The 20,698-nt window shown below is 36.6% G+C and overlaps 1 protein-coding gene across 14 annotated transcripts in view; it reads left to right on the top strand.

Moving 5' to 3' along the window:
- The window catches only part of LOC109066706 (glutamate receptor-interacting protein 1-like), a 224,518-nt gene that overhangs the window by 187,058 nt on the left and 16,762 nt on the right, over positions 1–20,698 (top strand). For all 14 annotated transcript variants that reach the window (XM_042739533.1, XM_042739498.1, XM_042739525.1 and 11 more), the window contains 5 exons: positions 5,798–5,984; positions 7,892–8,037; positions 9,655–9,735; positions 15,876–15,945; positions 17,854–17,999. In XM_042739533.1, coding sequence (XP_042595467.1) covers positions 5,798–5,984; positions 7,892–8,037; positions 9,655–9,735; positions 15,876–15,945; positions 17,854–17,999 — 630 coding nt within the window. The remainder of the gene's footprint in view (positions 1–5,797; positions 5,985–7,891; positions 8,038–9,654; positions 9,736–15,875; positions 15,946–17,853; positions 18,000–20,698) is intronic.

Here is a 20,698-nt window from a genome sequence, read left to right as displayed (position 1 = left end):
AGTCCCTCCTGAGGCCTTTGCTGGCGCTGGCTAACAGGGACAGGATAAACCTCACATACTCTGTTCAACACATCTGAAAGAGAGAGAGAGATGGAGCGAGGGAGATACTTGCTGCAAAGTCACCCATCAGACAGCAATGACACGTCTGGATGAGGGACAAATCTCATGTATTTTGTTGTGAAATCTATTAGATATGTTAAACTGTTATCTGAAACAAAATTTGTCTAGCATGAAAAGCATTTTGTTCATTTAGTTAAGATTTTTTACTAATGTACAATATTTTAATATAATTAATATTTTATATACATTTATTATTACTATTTATTATAAATTTTTACTATTAATTACTATATATTATACAAATACTATATATATATATTTTTTTGTGGCCAGCCTAAGGCACACCTGTGCAATAATCACGCTGTCTAATCAGCATCTTGATATGCCACACCTGTGAGGTGGATGGATTATGTCGGCAAAGGAGAAGTGCTCACTAACACAGATTTAGACAGATTTGTAAACAATATTTGAGAGAAATGGGCCTTTTGTGTACATAGAAAAAGTCTTAGATCTTTGAGTTCAGCTCATGAAAAATGGGGGCAAAAACAAAAGTGTTGCATTTATAATTTTGTTCAGTGTATTTTGTTCTGTCCTGGTTCTTTTTTATTTCTAGAAATGTACAAAAAGGGTATAAAACTGAAATGTAATAATTAATTTAACCTCCTGAGGCTCACAGTCAATATTTTGAAGGTTAAGCGCCTCCTTTCACTGACTGTTTGTTGAAAAGTTTTTTTTTTTTCGAAGAATTTTGTTCCCCATTTGTGGAAAATGTCTACTGCAAGATCAAATAGTCAATGAAGGGGTGAGGAGAAACTATCTTGTCCACACCCACCCCATAAACATACACATTCAGTCTGTTGTCTCCTCTTCTCCTGCTGGGGATACTCTAAAAGGCTTTCACTGATGTCTTTTCTAAATCTTGTTTTACCACTGTTGGAGGTGGTGTCATGCTAATTTTTGTTCCCCTCTGTGTTTTTGTAGTCCGGAACAAACCATTCTGCATTTAATGTACTGTGACCGAACTAGCACCATGTCTTCTCACCAGGAGAATATTAGCATAATTTAATTGTTGGGTAATGCCCACAGTCCTCGTTTATGATTTCCATGCGGTTGTCAGTTGAGGTATTTTTCTCTAGTGTTCTGCCAGAGAAAACTATGATTATATTAAAGGACAGTGTTGATGACATTAAGGTTCCTGGTTTCTTCTGCAAGACAGATCAGGCTATGGCATACACAATTTTAAGAGACTCTTCTTCCCAAGCTTTTTTTTATTGACTCAAGGCTTCAACACACACACACACACACACACACATACATGCAACGCTTTGACCTCTGCATGAAAACTGTTAATGCAGAGGTGTCAAATAAACATTTTTACCCTACAATGTACAACGGGGTTCAAAATTACCTGAAAAAAAATATTGATTTTACATATATTTCTTACATTTTGTGTATGAGCCTCAGAAATGTATATATTGCATAGGTGCATCTCAGTAAATTAGAATGTCGTGGAAAAGTTCATTTATTTCAGTAGTTCAACTCAAATTGTGAAACTCATGTATTAAATAAATTTAGTGCACAGACTGAAGTAGTTTAAGTCTTTGGTTCTTTTAATTGTGATGATTTTGGCTCACATTTAAAAAAAAACCCACCAATTCACTATCTCAACAAATTAGAATACGGACCATTTTTAGTGAATTGTTGGCCTTCTGGAAAGTATGTTCATTTACTGTACATGTACTCAATATTTGGTAGGGGCTCCTTTTGCTTTAATTACTGCCTCAATTCGGCGTGGCATGGAGGTGATCAGTTTGTGGTACTGCTGAGGTGGTATGGAAGCCCAGGTTTCTTTGACAGTGGCCTTCAGCTTATCTGCATTTTTTCGTCTCTTGTTTCTCATTTTCCTTTTGACAATACTCCATAGATTCTCTCTGGGGTTCAGGTCTTGTGAGTTTGCTGGCCAGTCAAGCACACCAACACCATGGTCATTTAACCAACGTTTGGTGCTTTTGGCAGTGTGGGCAGGTGCCAAATCTTGCAGGAAAATGAAATCAGCATCTTCAAAAAGCTAGTCAGCAGAAGGAAGCATGAAGTGCTCCAAAATTTCTTGGTAAAAGGGTGCAGTGAATTTGGTTTTCAAAAAACAAAGTGGACCAACACCAGCAGATGACATTGCACCCCGAATCATCAGAGACTGCTGGAAACTTAACACTGGACTTTAAGCTACTTGGGCTATGAGCTTCTCCACCCTTCCTCCAGACTCTAGGACCTTGGTTTCCAAATGAAATACAAAACTTGCTCTCATCTGAAAAGAGGACTTTGGACCACTGTGCAGCAGTCCAGTTCTTCTTCTCCTTAGCCCAGGTAAGATGCCTCTGACATTGTCTGTGGTTCAGGAGTGGCTTAACAAGAGGAATACGACAACTGTAGCCAAATTCCTTTATACGTCTGTATGCCTTGACCCCAGCCTCAGTCCATTCCTTGTGAAGTTCGCTCAAATTCTTGAATCGATTTTGCTTGACAATCCTCATAAGGCTGCGGTTCTGTCGGTTGGTTGTGCATCTTTTTCTTCCACACTTTTTCCTTCCACTCAACTTTCTGTTAACATGCTTGGATACAGCACTCTGTGAACAGCCAGCTTCTTTGGCAATGAATGTTTGTGGCTTACCCTCCTTGTGAAGGGTGTCAATGATTGTCTTTGGACGACTGTCAGATCAGCAGTCTTCCCCATGATTGTGTAGCCTAGTGAACCAAACTGACGGACCATTTTGAAGGCTCAGGAAACCTTTGCAGGTGTTTTGAGTTGATTAGCTGATTATTAGGCATATTCTAATTTGTTGAGATTTGGTCGGTTTTTGTTAAATGTGAGCCAAAATCATCACAATTAAAAGAACCAAAGACTTAAACTACTTCAGTCTGTGTGCACTGAATTTATTTAATACACGAGTTTCACAATTTGAGTTGAATTACTGAAATAAATGAACTTTACCACAACATTCTAATTTATTGAGATGCACCTTTACATAAACTACAATGCAAACATTGTGTCAATAAGAATTTTAATGCTCACCAAGGCTGCATTTATTTGAAATAGAAATACAGTAAAACGAAATAGCATTACAATTTATAACACTAATATATTTTAAAATATAATTTTTTCCTGTGATGTTAAACCTGCTTTGTCAGCACCATTACTCCAGACTTCAGTGTCACGTGATCTTTCAGAAATCATTCTAATATGCTGATTTGATGCTCAAGAAATATTACGATTTTTATGATGATCAATGTTGAAAACAGAAGTGTTGCTGAGGAACTGTGATTCAAAAGACATTTACATTGATCAATTTAATGCATCCTTGCTGAATAAAATTATTTAGGATGAAGAAAAAATACATTTTAGTGACCCCAGACTTTTGAACAGCAGTGCGTGTCTATATATATATAAATAGAGAGAGAGAGGGAGAGAGAGAGCTTAGAATAGATAGTCCTGCCGATCGAAACAGTGACGCAGCTCAAGGGCTTTGAGATCAAAGGTGCATTCTTTCCAATTTTTCTCTGCCAAAGAAAAGATGTTTCAAAACTCTTCTGACTCATTCTAAGGATTTCGAGTTACAGCTGACTCACTAGTCTGTGGGAAGCTGAAATAAAGATTTCTTGCAGGAAGGAGGAGGAGGAAGCGAATGAGCTAGAGAGAGTCAGTTGGCTGGTGATTCTTTGAGATGTCGACAATGACCCCTCAGGTGCTTCCTTGTCTGTCAGATCCTTTGAAGTCTAACACAAACTGAAGACACCACTTAACCAAATCACTTCACGAAGCAAGACTCCGAAGCGCACAAAGCCCTTTCGGGTCAATTCACAGTCTGCGGCCCATGAGCCATTCGCAGAAAGACCAGTCAGTATCATTTTCAGTGCTTCAGACAAGAAGAGTCCCAAACAACTGTTGATCGATGTGCACTGCAGACCTGTCCCTGAAAGCGTTTCAGCATCCAAGAGGCGTCCTGTCCTCATCTGCGTCACCTTAACCTCCCTTTCTCATCCCTCACTCCCAATAAAAAAGGAAAGGTCACTGCATTTAAAACAATAAAGGTGTCTGGAGCTGTAAATCTAGCCCGTGAGCAGGATCATCAATCTCAGATAGACTCACTCTCAAGTCACACTAGAGCGATCCAGCGAGTATAACAGGTTCTTTAAAAATGCGGCAGGGCCTGGTTTGGTGCCGGTCGATAACCTGGAGGCAGATTTCCATATGAGCGGGACCGTGTCTATGGGGAAAGAGACCTCTTGGCGGCTGTCTGTGCTCCCTGGTGCTTGGGATGACGGATTAAGCTTGGTCAGTCAAGGGTGTGACGGCCGCTCGTGTGTCAGAGCTTATTTTCACTTGCCTCTTTGAAAGCACACAGTGCGAACAAACATCTCTAAAAATTGCCTTTTTGCAGCCCAGTTACAATGTGTGGCTTTGCAATTGAGATGTATCCCATGAGACTTTATTGATGTAGACAATTGTAAATGGGGTGCAGCACGCTGTATAAATCAGATTGGTTATGCTTATGTGCCTGTCACCTTTTCAGTAAGCTGGTTTAAATGCTCTCAGTCAGCATGGTGAAAACAACAGGGTTTTCACAGGCTTGTTTATGTTTCTAATAGATATAGATAAGATATACACAGTTTTTTAGTTAACATTATCAGTCGATATTGCATATATGTCAGTGCATGCTCATTTCTCCTATTTTTACTTTTAGATGTCTTTTCTGTTATATAGTACTTGAAAGTTCACCTTTAAAAACACAAGAAAATCTCAAAATGAATATCCATTTTTTATAATTCACATTATAATGGTGTCTGTTTTAAGTGTTTGTTTAAATGTTTTTATTGTCATTTTTACAATATTTTTCATTTGATTAAATTTAATATACAAAATAAATTGAAACTTAATAAATTGAAAATAATAATAATTCAAATAATTCAATAATCCAATTTAATGAACTGAAATGTAATATTGGCTAATTATTGGTTACCTGTCATATATATATATATATATATATATATATATATATATATATATATATATATATATATATATATATATATATATATATATGAAAGGTATATATATATATATATATATATATAATATTCAGTAAAATACTAGTTTTTGTGGTGGATGGTATTATTATTATTATTTATAATGACAACACTATTTTTTAAGTATTAAGTATAATATAGTCATTTCAGATCCAGAGTCAGACCCATAAGATAAGGAAGTTCTAACAACCTCATAATTTGCACCATCTACAGAAAGAGTTTCCCCAAATCCCTGTGGTCTGATTTGCGATATAATACACCAGCTCTATATCAAAGTGTCTTTTCTTATTTCTAAGCGCATGTAGTTGGCCCAAAGATACTAGCACACATATTGAATTCTTATCTGCAGCGAGGGCACAAATCCAGCTCAGTCACTGCAAAGACTCACATGGCTGACAAACTTGTAGTCTGTGAAAATATGCTTTTTGATGCATACAGAACAACTATTTGAAACATTTAAAAGGATTATTCACTAGAATTTGGTTGATTTGTCAAATATGTGTAACTTTTTTTGTCCTTACATTGATGGCCAAAGGAGAAGTTTAGCAGAATGTTCAAGCTGCTCTTTTCCATATAGTAAAAATGAATTGGGAGGGTCCTTTTGGGAACATTCTGCTGTTTGTGACTCTGTTGCCCTCTGTTTTCATGCTTCTAGTGTCTCTGGCTTCCAGTACCGTAGGATTGGCCGGTCAGGTGGTCCACACAGAAACAACAGAGGTGACCCTCATCAGCGACTCCATCATGGGCTTTGGGATCCAGCTTCAGGGAGGAGTCTTTGCCACAGAAACCCTGTCCTCTCCACCGCTCATCGCTTACATAGACCCCGACAGCCCGGCAGAGCGGTAAGATCTCCGACACAATTTTTATTAATCTCAAGTGCTTCTCCAGTGCCTCATTTGACCTAGTTAAATCTCTGGGTTTTAATATTCCACATAGCCCTCCTCAGATCGGCGCGCTCGGCACAGCTTAATTGTTTGCGTTATCAGAGAAGTGTGAACTTCCCTTTGGGAATCTTGAATATTTAATCTCAAATCTAATTTTGATTATTTGAACACATCCCAAAGCCCACAGTTATTACATCACTGCATCACTCTCGCCGCTTAGAACTTGTCCTCCGCAGAGCCACAGCTTCATCGATGATATAATGCAATGATCACACATGATATATAACTGCCTGGCCGTGATGATCTGATTTCCAGCCTGCTTGGGCTGTGATTGACTACGGCATTACGTGATAGAGCAAAGCACTTCACTATAATTACCTGAGTGGAGAAGCCTCAGCTGGCATCCAAATGAGCTTACTCGTCGACTGAGGTGGATTTACATCCCAACTTCACTGTAATTACTGACCTAAGCAACAGGGATGAGTCGCTGCCAAGTTGTAATTGCAGTGATGGACATAAACCTTGTAATGTTGGTGATTTGATAAAGAGCTACCGGAGTTGGGGAACAAGAGTAGCGATGCTGCCAATTTAACTATATTTTTCAGTACTGGGAAGACAATTTAGCTTTTCAAAATAATAAAAAACACTTTTGAAAAGAAATAGTGGTGAGTGCATAACATTACTATGTATTTACTTTACAGCAAACTGTGCAATCTGTTTTATTGAATCAATTTGTGATTTATGCATCATTTTAATGCTTCACAAAAACATTTCACAGATTCATTTGAGCTTTTGTGGGGACACCCGAGTGGTGTTTTACTTTCTTTTTGGAGCAGTATACAAAGTATTAGAGTAAATTATAATATAGTAAATTATGGTTTGTTACAGTAAATTACAGAATTATATTATATTAGTTAATTTCTCTGGTTCATCACTGGATTAGATCAGTTATATGAATTATATTTTGGTTTATATTTTGTATTATTATTATTTTTATTGTAAATCTGTTTTACATCTTTTTCTTTCTCAGTGATATACATTATAGAATAATGTTTATTCACTTAACTTACAAGTATTACATTTAGTCAAATGCTGTATGCTGTTCATCACTATGGATTGATTAGGTCGGTTATATGAGTTATTAATTGTTTTTATTTCAATATATTTATATTTAAAGTAAATTAATATAAATTATAAAGTAAAATAAAATAAAATAAATACAGTTCAAGAAAGAAATTTCCCCCTTATATTTGAATGTTGCTCAACATGATTTAGAGATGCACTACAAATGAACAAACACTAAAGATAACATATTCCAAATGAATACACATCCACTTTATAGGTATCTCAGAAAAGTATGCATGTTTTCAGCTGAACCGGTTAATATTTTCCTACAACACCATTGTTTTTTGAGGCTAATCGCAATATGACTTGTTTGAATGTATTGCATTTTTGTTGGTGGTGATGCTAGAAGCCCACGCTGGATACCAGCATCCAAAATGCAGCAAATACCTTATGGTAACCAACTTTGCTGGTGTTTTTAGCATTGAAAGCAAAAGCAACTAAGCCATTTTGTAGTTTGTGTTCCCTCAGCTATTAAAAAGTGCTTTTACTCTGACCTTGAGCTAAGAGGACATTTGTATTTTTGGCTAAAGCGTCACATTCACTCACTAATGTCTATTTAACGGTGCCAGCTGGCATAATATAAGTGGCTGGCTGGTCAGTGTGACATATTTCCTGGGTCCCACCACCCCTTTTTGTCTCCATCTACACCAGTCCATTATTTTTATTTTATACCGTTAGCACAGCTAGTCAGTTGGCCAGTGCAAGAGACATGGTGTGCTAAATCTGCTCTCTGTACGCAGGTGCGGCATCCTGCAGATTGGCGACCGCATCCTGTCAATAAACGGCATCCCCACTGAGGACAGCACGCTGGAGGAGACCAATCAGCTGCTGAGGGACTCCAGCATCACCAGCAAAGTCACACTGGAGATTGAGTTTGACGTAGCAGGTGGGGACATGTACAGATTCATCAATTCCAAACCTGTTTGGGGATGAAAGATCCATCTGGCCACATCCCACATTTGTCCTAGCGTTTTTCTTTTCTTTTTAAAAGTTATGCCATAATTCTGAGAGCCCAACCATCTGGCATGTGTTTGATGCATAGAAATGATTAGTACTGCAAGACAAGTGGACCGTGGTTTAATTGGTACCGGATGGACAGCCACATTAAAAATACTGTTTATATACTCTCATCTGAAAATCCACCACATATTCTTTCATTTTTCCATCTCGTGCTGTGCTCTGGCAGTGTAATCACAGTATGGGCCACATCGAAATTCTATAGTCCTTGAGACACGCTGTAATTAGCTTGTCATCCTAGTGTTTTGTCTCGTTTAATTTGGTTTGATATTTAATTAGTTTCTTTTATTTAGCTTATCAGGAATCTTTTAAATTGTGTTTCTGACGACTTCAAGGAGAGTCTCAGCCTTTAGGCACTAGCACAGACCACTTCCTGTCAGTTAACCGACAAATGCATTTTGCGTACAAAAACGGAGTATGTTTCTCTGTCTAAATCTGTCTAAATTCTAATCTGACTCAAAGTTCACAAATTTAGAATGAATTCAATTTAGAATGATTTCTGAAGGATCGTGTGACACTGAAAATTCAGCATTTTCATCACAGAAATAAATTACATTTTAGAATATCTTCAAATAAAAACATTATTTTGATTTGTAATAATATTTCTCAATATATTTTTTTTTTTACAGAATTTTTGGTCAAATAAATGACCATGAGAATTCTTTCAAAAACATAAAAAAAGATCTTACTAACCCCAAACATTTTAACAGTGATGCAAGTTATTTGTTAACTGAATTTGGAAACTTTTATTTGTCATATTTTTGGCATGGCATGAATGTACCATTATTCGCAAGACCTGCTTATTTCCATTCTGCACCACACAGTTTGAAAACTTAATGTCAATTTTCTGTGCAACCCAATAAAATGTAAATGTTTATCACAGAGCAATAACATTTGGTTTTGAAAGAATGCGCTTGAAGGAGAAAAACTTAACCGTGTTTTGCTTGTACAGTATTCTTTATCGTTCAGGCCAAGTGGTCGTTTTAAAAGACACTTTTGTTGATGAGTTGGCTTGAATTACTGCATGATCATTTCTTGAGCAGAGGTCTTTGTGTAATGGTGGGTCACTGGAGAGCTGTGCATTTTCTTTCATAGAGCGCTTTGACACTTCTGTCATTCTTTTTGAGTTTGACTCACTGCCCAGAGGAGAACGACATATTTTATGAAGATATTTTTTTCTCCTATCTTTCCCAGACTGAGCTTTCTGGGCTTATGTCAGAAAGATTGTCTACATCTCTGCCTGAGAGAAAGACTGAATATTTAACAGCTGCCTCCAAGTCACTTTAAAGAGAGGGTTCATCCAAAAAAATTAATGTTGTGCTGCCATTTGCTTTCTTTCTTGCATGTAAAACAAAACAAGTAAAAGCTACTCTTTCCATTCAGAATTATCTATAAATTCACAATTATTAAATCTCCAGAATGATGATATACATAGACTTGCATCTAAAAATTGACCTTTTTGTACTTCTGTCCTTGTCTCATCCAGAATCGGTTATCCCGAGCAGTGGAACCTTTCATGTGAAGCTACCAAAGAAGCCAGGTGTGGAACTGGGCATCACTATCAGCTGTATGTATTCTTCTCTCAGTTCTTCTATGCATATTAATAAGGCTGTCTTTGCTTGTGCTCTCTGACCTTCAATCCAGGTGTAAAAATTATATTTAATGGTGCAAGTCAAGGCAGGCAAAAACCTTGAATGAAGTTGCTTTGGATACAAGCATCTGCCAAATGCATAAATGTAAATGTAAGAAAGTATACAGTGAGAGACTGTTGTTAAATAACCTTACAATTGACCACTTTTCCCTTTACAGCTTTAATTAGCTCTTCAGCATTTTTCAGTTCATTAATCAGGCCACAAATTTAGAAATAAGTCTACACAATTGGGTAGTCCTTCATTGCCTAAATCACCAAGATATGTGACATTTAACCTGTTTCAGTTCCAAATACATTAAAAAACACAACTGGGTGACTTATTCCTGGGTTACTGGGGGAATAATGTAGCTGTTGCTTATTAGGGTGCTGGAAAAAAACTTACTCAGAGGGTTTGTGCTTATTACATTTTGAAGTTCTGCATGAAAAGCAGTGCCTAATTATATATTATCTCTCATTTATTGCAATAGGCACAGACTGTAGGTCACAGTGGCTGAGTCTAGAACTGAATGCAGTTTCAGTGTATTGCTGTGTTGTGTTTTTGTATATGAAGGTCTCTCAGGGCACCATAATGTCTAATGATCAACTAATTATATTTTTGACGACAATATTCATAGAAAAGAAAAACAATTCTTTCAATCCCTTTATCAAATGCCTTTTGTATTTCAATGGTTTACTAGTGTTAATTATATACTATTATATTTTTATAGTATATTCAAATTAATATTTCAAATTAACTTTTATATTTTCAGTTTACATTTGAAATGTATTTTTAGTGCTTTTATATGTTTTTGACATTTTTTTATAATTTAATCATTTAAAATAATTACAAATATTTTTATATATCTATTTTTATTTCAGTTAGTAATTTTTGTACTTCATCTTAAACTTATTGCAGTTACAGTAGTTGCGAAGGCAACAGTTCCAATTTTTGTTTTTAGTTTTCCATCTAATATTTATATTTTATTTCAGAATTATTTAAATTAACAAAGATGTTTTTATTAATAGATTTGGTTAATGATAACATCACTGCCTCCTACCCTTGTAAAATGCCTGAGAAGAAACTGTCAATGTGACAAAACTGCATTTTGAAACACATTTTTTAGCATTCAGATGCAGCCAGTTTCTGGTGCATTGTGGGGATTCAAAGCATTGAACTTGGGTTCCTGCCTTTACAACTTTACATGGGTTTTGCACTGGACGCTTTTGATACTTTTTGCATTTTTATCTCCTCTGTCCTCTTCACTAGACTACTTTCCAAACCATCATCATTCGTTTCTTCCTCCAGAGATACTGTGTCTGTTCTCCTGTTGTGTCATTTGTTTACCATCACCTGACTCTTTGGAAAGGTAGTTATAGATGGATCTGCTTGTGAATTCAGTCTGTTTTCCGCCTGCAGTCAGGGGCTCTGCAGAGCTTGCTTCGTAATCCCCACGCTCCTAACGCTCGAAGCCTTTCCCAGCTGCTTCATCATTGCCCGCCCGCATTGTCAAGCCAGAATGATTCATCACATCATCCCAGCTCGGTTTTGTGACATTGACTGCTTTCTCCATTACAGCAATATGATACAAACTTTCTGTTATTAGCCAGTAAGCGTCTTTGTGAAATACATTGGTGGACCCCATGCAACAACCCAGCAGTAATTGCTTCTCTCTGAAGCTGCGGAGTTGTTTACCTCAAAAGCAATTTTGCCCATCGTCCTCCACACTTTCTAAATGAAAGTATTTATTATCTTGCTGGTTGTGTACAAAGTCCTCACATTTGTTACTAATTTGATGGGGCAAATTCTCCCAGGACTGGCTACAGTATGTAGATATGCACAGTCCAAAGATAATAGCAAACGGTTCTCAGTAAAGCTTCTTTGTGGGTTTTTACAGCTGTCTGAACTTCCTTAATGAACAAGACAAACTATTGTGCCTGTGCTAAAGCACTTCTGTAACTGCTTTTCAGATCATTAAAAACAGTTGGTTCCCATTCCAGTGTGTCTTCTCAAAGACTCCATGATATCAAATAAACAAAATAGTTCAACAGAACCCCCAAAAAAATCTCTTCTATGCAATACGAATGGAGAAATTCTGAATAGATTGATGGCTCTTTAAATATGTAGGTACAATTTATGGCAACTGGAGCTTTAAATATTCAAAAAGCACCATAAAAGTGTAATAAAAGGTCTTTATAACTCTGTATTACATAGAAACCATATAATAGTTTTGTAGAAGCAAAAGAAGTTATTCAGTGACACTTTAAATTCAGGATTTTAGGAAAACTGAGTGAGCTGACTTTGAGAATCAGTCCAATTCATGAACAAATGATTCATGCTGGTTTAGTAAACTGAATGATGAATCAAAAGATTTAGAATAAATGGAGAAGGAGAGACTTAATGAATCCGTTCACCAAAAACATTGCTTTGTCGTCTGTAGACACAGCAAGATTTTCAATCAACTTAAAAAATATATTAAAATGTGTTCAGAAAACTTAAAGTACAGTGCACAAGTCTGTTTTTATTGTGTTTTTGAATCCTCTTGTAACCCACGTTTATGGTAATTGCATGGAAAACAGCAGCTTGAACATTTGTAAAAATATCTCCTTTTGTGTTCTACAACACAAATTAAGTCATATGGGTTTGGAACTGTGTAAGAATAAGTAATTATTGGCTGAACTATCCCTTTAAGATTCAGAGATCATGGAGTTTGCACTGAATGGGTGGAGCTCTAGTTTTAATTAATGAAGACCGAGTGCTGGAGGAGATATGCACTCTGCACAGAGAAATCCCACTCTAGTATTATATGTATGCAAAGAAAGTCTACTCAATTATGCCTCCACTTGGCTCAGGACCAGCAGGATGTCTAAGAAAGTCAACTTTTATGGCTCGGAATGAAAGAGAAAGAGAGATGTAGGCTGTCCTATCCACGTGTTGATTTATGTATATGGGCTTTGCCGAGCTCTCGTGGCCTTCCTGAACAATTTAATGTCTTTCTGCTTTGTGCCTCTGCTGGGCTTGTATTTCACAGGTACCAATAAAGCCATAGTGGGACACGTTCATAGATGTTTCGTTTACTTCTCCTTAAAGATTACCTTGTCTAGATAATATTTGGCTGCTTAGACTACAGCTTTGGATAAACCAAAAAAAAAGCAAGAAAAGCAAGGTTAATTCATAAGAAATGCATTTGAAGATCACCATGACCACCACATGAAGTTTTACTGTAGAAACCAGATCAGATAAAGCACAAAGCAAGTGTTTACTTCATGCAATTGTTCCAGTTGGACTCTTAACTTGTGTCAAGATTGGTATTCACCTGGCCAGACCTATATGAGCAAGCGAAGTGCAGAGACTGTGAATGAGCCACGCTATTTATCACGGTTAGGACAAATAGCAGTGCAAGCACAAGGGAGGAAACTATGACAAATCAGCTACCAGTGACATACCACAGTGCCACTAGGAAGCAGACAGAAGATGGCTGTAGCTTTTCAGTTCTGAATGTCACAATGTAGCTTGTCTGACAAATAAGAATCATCTTGTTGCTTGATTTCCAAAACATACTATCAAGCCGCTTGTCTGTTTATGTAAAAAGTATTTTTTCTCTCAGTTTTTTTTGCTCTGGATGCTTGCTGTAAAATTCATCAGAGCTTCATCGAGTTGAAAGGATGTGCTTTGATGTGCTCCATCTGAAGGTGACATCACAGCGCTGTAATGCAGCATATGGTGAGGTGCCTTTAAGGTCAGCGGACATGCGCTCTCTTTGAGCTGAGCAGAAAACATGATTATTTCTTTGGTCCGAGAACTCACTAACATTTGGAGATTGAGTTGTCAGATACATCTCAGGAACTGTATTGCTGACAGTTTGTTCTCGGCTAGCTTGTTCAAACCTAGCCCATTCTGATCGACATCCTTAAAGCAATTTCTTTCCTCTTTTAGACTTCTAGTGCTGTAGTCCTTACCATCGAGATTGAATCTTTGACCTTTCTCCATTGAGTCATCCTGTACTTCATTTTCTCTTTTGAAAGACAAACTTCTCTGACTTGCTTTTTAATTTGAATGTGGGGAAAAAAGTAGCTCTAATTTGGGTCTTTCAGGTCATATTAGCTGAATAAAGAGGCATGTAAAATGCATTAGAGATGTTTTTCCGACCATACTATATATAGTCACACTTTAATATATATTTTGTGTTAAAATATGCATTTTTATTGTAAATATCCAGTTATATCAATATGATTGCTATTTTAAATGAATTATACTTTGAATCTTTGTTGAAAATACAGATATTTGTGAAGATATATTATCTCTCTCTCTCTCTCTCTCTATATATATATATCGATATATCTCTATATATATATCTATATATATATATATATATATATATATATACTCTCTCTCTCTATATATATATATATATATATATAAATTCAAACAAAATACAGTTATATTTATTTACATAAAATGTACATATTTTGTATTTTAAACAAGATGAAAAATATTATTTATTGTTTTTTAATTAATTTATTTATTGTATAGGCTTTGAGATATTCCATCATATTAATCAAGTTCTCAAGTTATCAAGCTGCTCTGTCAATTGGAGCTTGCAGAGTAACAACCCACCACAGAAAACCTCTGAAACAATCTGTCCAACATGGACACATGCTCTGCATTTCAATGCGTAGAGCTTAAAGAACAGACCCCCACAGGGCAGCACAGGACAATTCCCCATCACTGGCAGGCTGCACCGAGCATCAGAATTGATGATGATTAAGCTGTACCACCATCTGGAAGGCATATTAGGTAGAAAAGTGAGCAGGATTAACAAAAGAGTTTATTTTTCTTATTCAAAGTAAAAAAAGACACGACCTTCCAATCTCTCTGTGATGCATTAAGTGAACATGAATCACCCTGAGCTCTTACTAAGAGAAAAATGCTCTGGCTCGTCACTCGAGAAGTTTAATATCACATCTCCAGATGCTCCTGGTGGGTTAGCGACCATATGACGCGTGATTATGCACTCACATCTGTCCCCTGTGCACCAGAATACAACTAGAGCTGCTAAAAAGGTCTATTTCACACTGACGTAATGACTCCGTGCCAAATCCTAGAGAGCTGCCAGCGGGTTTTTTAGGCTATATATTTATTAATTTATAGTAATACAGAGCGTTTTTTACTATCATGTAATATATATAAATAATGTTTTTATTGAAGAACATACAGATCCTGAAACATCTGCATTCACAAAATAGTTAAATCATGGTTAAATCATTTAATATATATTAATAACTTAACCATGTTCTCTTAATAAAAAGTTTAAAAACAAGCAGTTTTGACAATTACAGCAGATATACACGAGAGAAAGGATTACAGTACTGTATATGGTGGGAGCTTTGAATATTGCGTTGGACGATGGGGGGCTTAAGAGTCAAAAAGGTTGAGAACAACTATACTAGACTTCCCTGGAGGGGGAAAAAATAAAAATAAAACAGCTTAAACCAAAGCTTTAGCTTATTTGTTGGGCTTAACTTGTCAGGCGGGACTGTTGGCTGGTTTTATAAGGGTTTTAAACCAACTAAGGCAAGTAAACCATTCAGACTGGTTCAGAGTGCTTTCTTTATGGTTAAAGATTGTCATTTTTATATATGTACTATTATTTGCTGTGAGACTGTCGTCCAGCCGGCACTGTGGAAAATGTGCATCTCCATTGTCAGTCATTGAGAGTGGCATCTTTTGCAGTGTGTTGTCCTTCTCTTACTTTGTAAAATGTGAATTTGAATTGTAAGTCATTGGTTGTAACTTGACTGGACTGACAAGTACTCTTTCACACTACGAAAAGCAGCTAGTTCTCCACCAACCATGTGAAGAGGCACAACAAATCAATACAAAGCTCTTGCAATGTCATCAGATTTTCTCTCTTCAACTTTAAAGACACTTTTGTCACCAATGTGGAACCTTAAGAAAGTATTGTACCTTTGTTGTTAACTAAGAATGACTCAGAGTTAGATCATCAGCAGTGTTGCCTACAGAAAATGAGTGAGATTTGCCATTAAACAAGTTTGATTGTTCTCTTCTCTCTTCACAGCTCCTTCCAGTAGGAAGCCTGGAGATGCACTCATCATCTCTGACATAAAAAAAGGCAGCGTGGCGCACAGGTACCGCCTTACATCATTGTCTTGCACCATATCTCCTTTAAAATGTACTCCTAAATTCTATAGAAATGCTAATCTCCTTTATAATAACTCATACAGACTCTAAAGCAGCAGCATCCACCAGCATCTCTCTCTTTGCTATATTAAACAAAAAATACATGATAGATGGGTTACGTTTTCTACCTGAGTGCACAATATTTCACTCAATAAAACCCGCTTTAAAAACATAACATCCTCCGATCATTGTGACTCAGCACAACTTTAAAAATCGTTTTTTTAAATGAAATGCAAAAATAATTTGCTTGCTTTAAGGTTGCCTAACATCATTTATTTTTGTATTTTGCAAGGTATACACTATACACTTCAAAAGTCAGCAAAGTTTTTTTTCTCTTTTTTTTTAAGAAACTGATACTTTTATTTACCAAGGATGCATTCAACTGATCAAAAGTGACAGTAAAAACACATTTAGAATGTTACAAAATTATTACATTTCAAATAAAAGCTTTTCTTTTGAACTTTCTTTTCATCAAAGATAAAAAAAAAAATCCACAAAAAAAATATAAAACAGCACAACTTTCAACATTTATAAGAAGAAGAAATAAGCACCAACTCAGCATATTAGAATGATTTCTGAAGGATCATGTGACACCGAAGACTAGAATAATGGCTGCTGAAACTTCAGCTTGGTGCACGTCAGCACTGTATTTCTAAACTCTCATCCAAATCCGCCCTTCACCCATGCCTTAAATAGCTTCAACTAGACCCAAATGGCTAATGTAATGACATCTGCACGCAGAATTAAGCATGACTACGAGCGTATTCTATCTGCATCGACCTGAGAAAGCATAATTATGCATATAAATGCTCATTTTCTCCAGGCTACAGAGGAGAGCTTCTGATTGAGTGCGGCTGGGAGAATGTGTAACCCTCCATATTGACATAAATCTCTGCGGCTGCCCTGAGGAGAGGTGTAGAGCGCTGTTTGACTGCATTGTTGTTGATTGTGAGGTCTATGCGGGGCTGTTTGCAATAAAATCTAATCTAACTAGCTTAGTTTTTCTTTTCTTTTTTTTTTTTTACAACTTTTCACTCATAGCTCGAGAGTACAGTATAAAAGTTTCAGGTTGGTAAGATTTTTTTTTCATGCAAGTCTGCATTTATTTGTTAAAATGGTAAGCAATATTGTGAAATATTATTACTGTTTAACAAAGGCTAACAAAGCTAGAAAAAAAAAAAATTCTCCACGGCAAAAGTTAGGGTTGTTAGGGGAGGCTGTATACCAGTATAATTACCTCTCTTTCAGCACACATACTCTAATTTCCCATGCTTTTACATAATAGAACATATGTTTACCTGATAATTATGAGAGGAGGAGAGAGAGAATCGGGTTATGAACCGCTGTGTACACAGTGGAGTGGTTAAATACGGGTCTCTCCGTCTTTGTATTCCTCATGTTAGATGGCCTTGGCTCTCGCAATCTTTCACATCTTGCTCGCCTCCATTTCAGTTCTATTAAAAGAGCCTTAAAATAAGTGAGCCATTTAATATGAAGAAGTGGTGGAATAATTGTGAATTCAGGCAGGATTACATCTCAGTGTCTAATCTGAATATAGAACGACACACAATTATGGCCAATACGATAAAAATATGCTAAAAGTCAATTTTTTGCATCGGATCTACGTCAGCCCCTGTGGCTGCTCTTTACTGTGTACCATGGTCAATACACTAAATAATGGATGTGTTTTTTTGCAGAATGTGAGCTCAGACTACATATGTAAATGAGGGAGAAAATAACCTGTTTTCAAAATATCACAAGATGAAATGGAGATGTAATGCATGGTTGAGGAAGTATAATTTAAAAAATCAGAACCATTTGTGCTTTTAACTGTATTTTCTTGATTTCATTCAAAGGACGGGCACACTGGAGCTGGGGGATAAGCTTCTGGCAATAGACAACATCCGTCTGGATAACTGCTCCATGGAGGATGCCGTTCAAATCCTGCAGCAGTGCGAAGACCTGGTTAAACTCAAGATCCGCAAGGACGAGGACAACTCAGGTACCTCTGAGCCTTTGCAACTACAATCCCCACACGGATTCAAATTAACACTAAAAACCCTCATGCGAGGATAGAAGACCTCATCAAAGACGTCTAACGCAAACGTTTGTTTGCCAGGATCAAGATAAAGAATGAGCTATTAAAACCTGACTGATTAGCTTAGTCTAATGTAATCTGGTTTTAAAGATACGGCAAGGACGGAAAAAGGACGAGATGAGAAAAAACATGGCAGCATTATTAGCTATGAGTCCCTTAAGTACAGAAAACAGACATCAAGTTGAGCTGGGCTATATAGAGAAAACAGTTTTTTTTTTTTTTTTCATAACTACATAATTGTGTATATTTATATTGAAAATATTATTATGTATTCATATAGTAAAAGTAATTTTTTATGTCAATTATATGTCAATTTTGTAAATAATATAAATATCTAAATATATCTATATGATTTTATAATCTGACTTTCATGAACATTTGATTGATTTTCCTGAGTGTATTGTTGAATCAGAGTAATGAATTGATTAGTTGAAACATACAGCTTGATGTGATTCATGGAAATGAGTTGATCTTACCAGCTCTTCCTCTGTTTTTGCTGCTGAAGTCTAAATCTGAGATAGGATAGACAGACGAGCAGTCTTTTCAATCTGATATTTGCAAATCACGAGACAGAATAGATCAGGAAATGAGTTTAATGATACGCTCTTTAGAGAATTTAATGGAGAGTTAAAAGCACATTAAAAACATCATGATATGCACAGTGTTGCTTAAAGGTTAGGGTTTTAAATGAATAGATCTTTAGAAAGATGACTGACAGTCAAAATTGAACGAAAGTTTTATTTTACAAGAAGCCAAGATATTGAGATCACACAGCCAATTAATGCTAACCATTTATGGGTCAAGACTGGGGGTAATTTCAAACGTTCTTTCACAGAATAAATTAATCATGGCTTTTATTTCACCTACAAAATCATGAATATATTCGACCAATCTGATATATCGCCCATTCTCAGTGCTTAGTTACTGCTTGATAATGTTTTTAACAGATTGAAGTATGATGTTCCTTGCTGACATCCTTCTTTTTACAAAGATAATTCAGTCTAGTGGTCGTGGTATGTATGGTATATGGCAATGTATAGTATGTTGTTTGATATTTTTGATTTTGTAAGTTTAGTTTTAGTTTTTGGTCGATGTGTCCGAGGCGGGACTTTTATTTTGACGCCGCTGAGAGCGGCAGCGCCTGAGCACACACAGCACTCATTCTTCCTCTTACTTTCTTTTTAATTATATTTTTATTAAATATTTATTTGTGAAAAATACTTTGTCATCTAAAGTATGTTTATTTTACACATTTATTTTTTTAAACCATTGTCAAATGATTTAAAATTTCTTAAATATTAATTAAAAAATTTTTTTTTATTATATCAGCTATCGCCCCCCCCTGCTTTCCAAGATATCGGCATTGGCTGTCAAAAAAAACAATATCGGTCGACCACTAATTCAGTCAAAAATCAATCTTATGTTGTTCCAGACCCAAATGGCTTTCTTAAATATAACTAGCCTCTGTTGTGCTTCTTCTTCTGGGCTTCAACAACATACACATCTCCCCTCGCTCCCGCAACCTCACAATGCATCCTTAACACTATTCGCATTGTGCTCATAGAAGAAAATTAGGTTTAATCGCTCCAATTTAATGCTCGTTTGGTTCAATTATCCGATTAGAGACCCTTGGAGCCCTCATCCAGCTTTCTCCAAAGCATTTACCCACAATCCTTTGCTACAGAGGCGTTATGCTCTTACTACAAAGCAGAACTGCGAATCACTTTTATTTGGCATTCATATTTCATCCAGGACATCCATTGTGTCCATGAAATGGCACCTTGTGTGTTTCAGTTCCTCACGTCCAAAGCCAGAGGCTCGTTTAGATCTTTCTCGCTGGGATCATTAAGGTCGACATTCATTTTTTACAAGCCCTTTTTTAGAGCAGTTAAAACAAATCATCAGTCTGAGAGAGGCCGTGCTGACTGGCGTGCTAAGTGGGGGTAATTTCCCTCCCATCTCTCCATTAGTCCAGCATCAAAAAAACAAAGGCGTAATGAGCCAACCTCGTGTTAACGAACATCCCCAGCGTATATATACACACACACACACAGAAAAGAATGCAGCTAGAGCTGCTGTGATCTGACGGATATCAGCGCTTCATTAGTATGTGGATGCGGGTGGGAGATGACAACGATTGCCCTGAGGATCTGCAAGTTTTCCTCTATTTTTCTCTTTAGCACATTTCATTCTCGGCATAGCCATGTCAAAATGGGCAGGCTGACCTCTTAATTGATGTTGAACGTTATGAATCAGTGCCACAACTATTTTATAAAACACTTTAAAGTGGATTTCGATGTTGCTGTAGCCACGTCTGTTTGCTGAGTGCATGCAAAATGAGTTCAGTCTTATAATTAATTTACATTATGATTTCCTGTAACTCAGCTGGTAGAGCAACTAGCACGAGAATCCCCTGAGGACACACATGCTGATATAATCTACAGCTTGAATGCACTAAGTCACTTTGGGCAAAATGAAATGTCTGACGTGACATTTAGCCTTTTGAAATGCATTGTGGGCCCAGGATATGGAGGTTTAGTTCTCCTTTGGATGATAACGTGTATGATTTTTAGAGGTAGGTGCAGTATCCATTTTTTGAATGG

The sequence above is a fragment of the Cyprinus carpio genome, chromosome A4 (genome assembly GCF_018340385.1).
Source record: "Cyprinus carpio isolate SPL01 chromosome A4, ASM1834038v1, whole genome shotgun sequence".
Lineage (NCBI taxonomy): Eukaryota > Metazoa > Chordata > Actinopteri > Cypriniformes > Cyprinidae > Cyprinus > Cyprinus carpio.
Note: the sequence above shows the minus strand (reverse complement) of the source record. Positions and strands in the feature narration are given on the sequence as shown.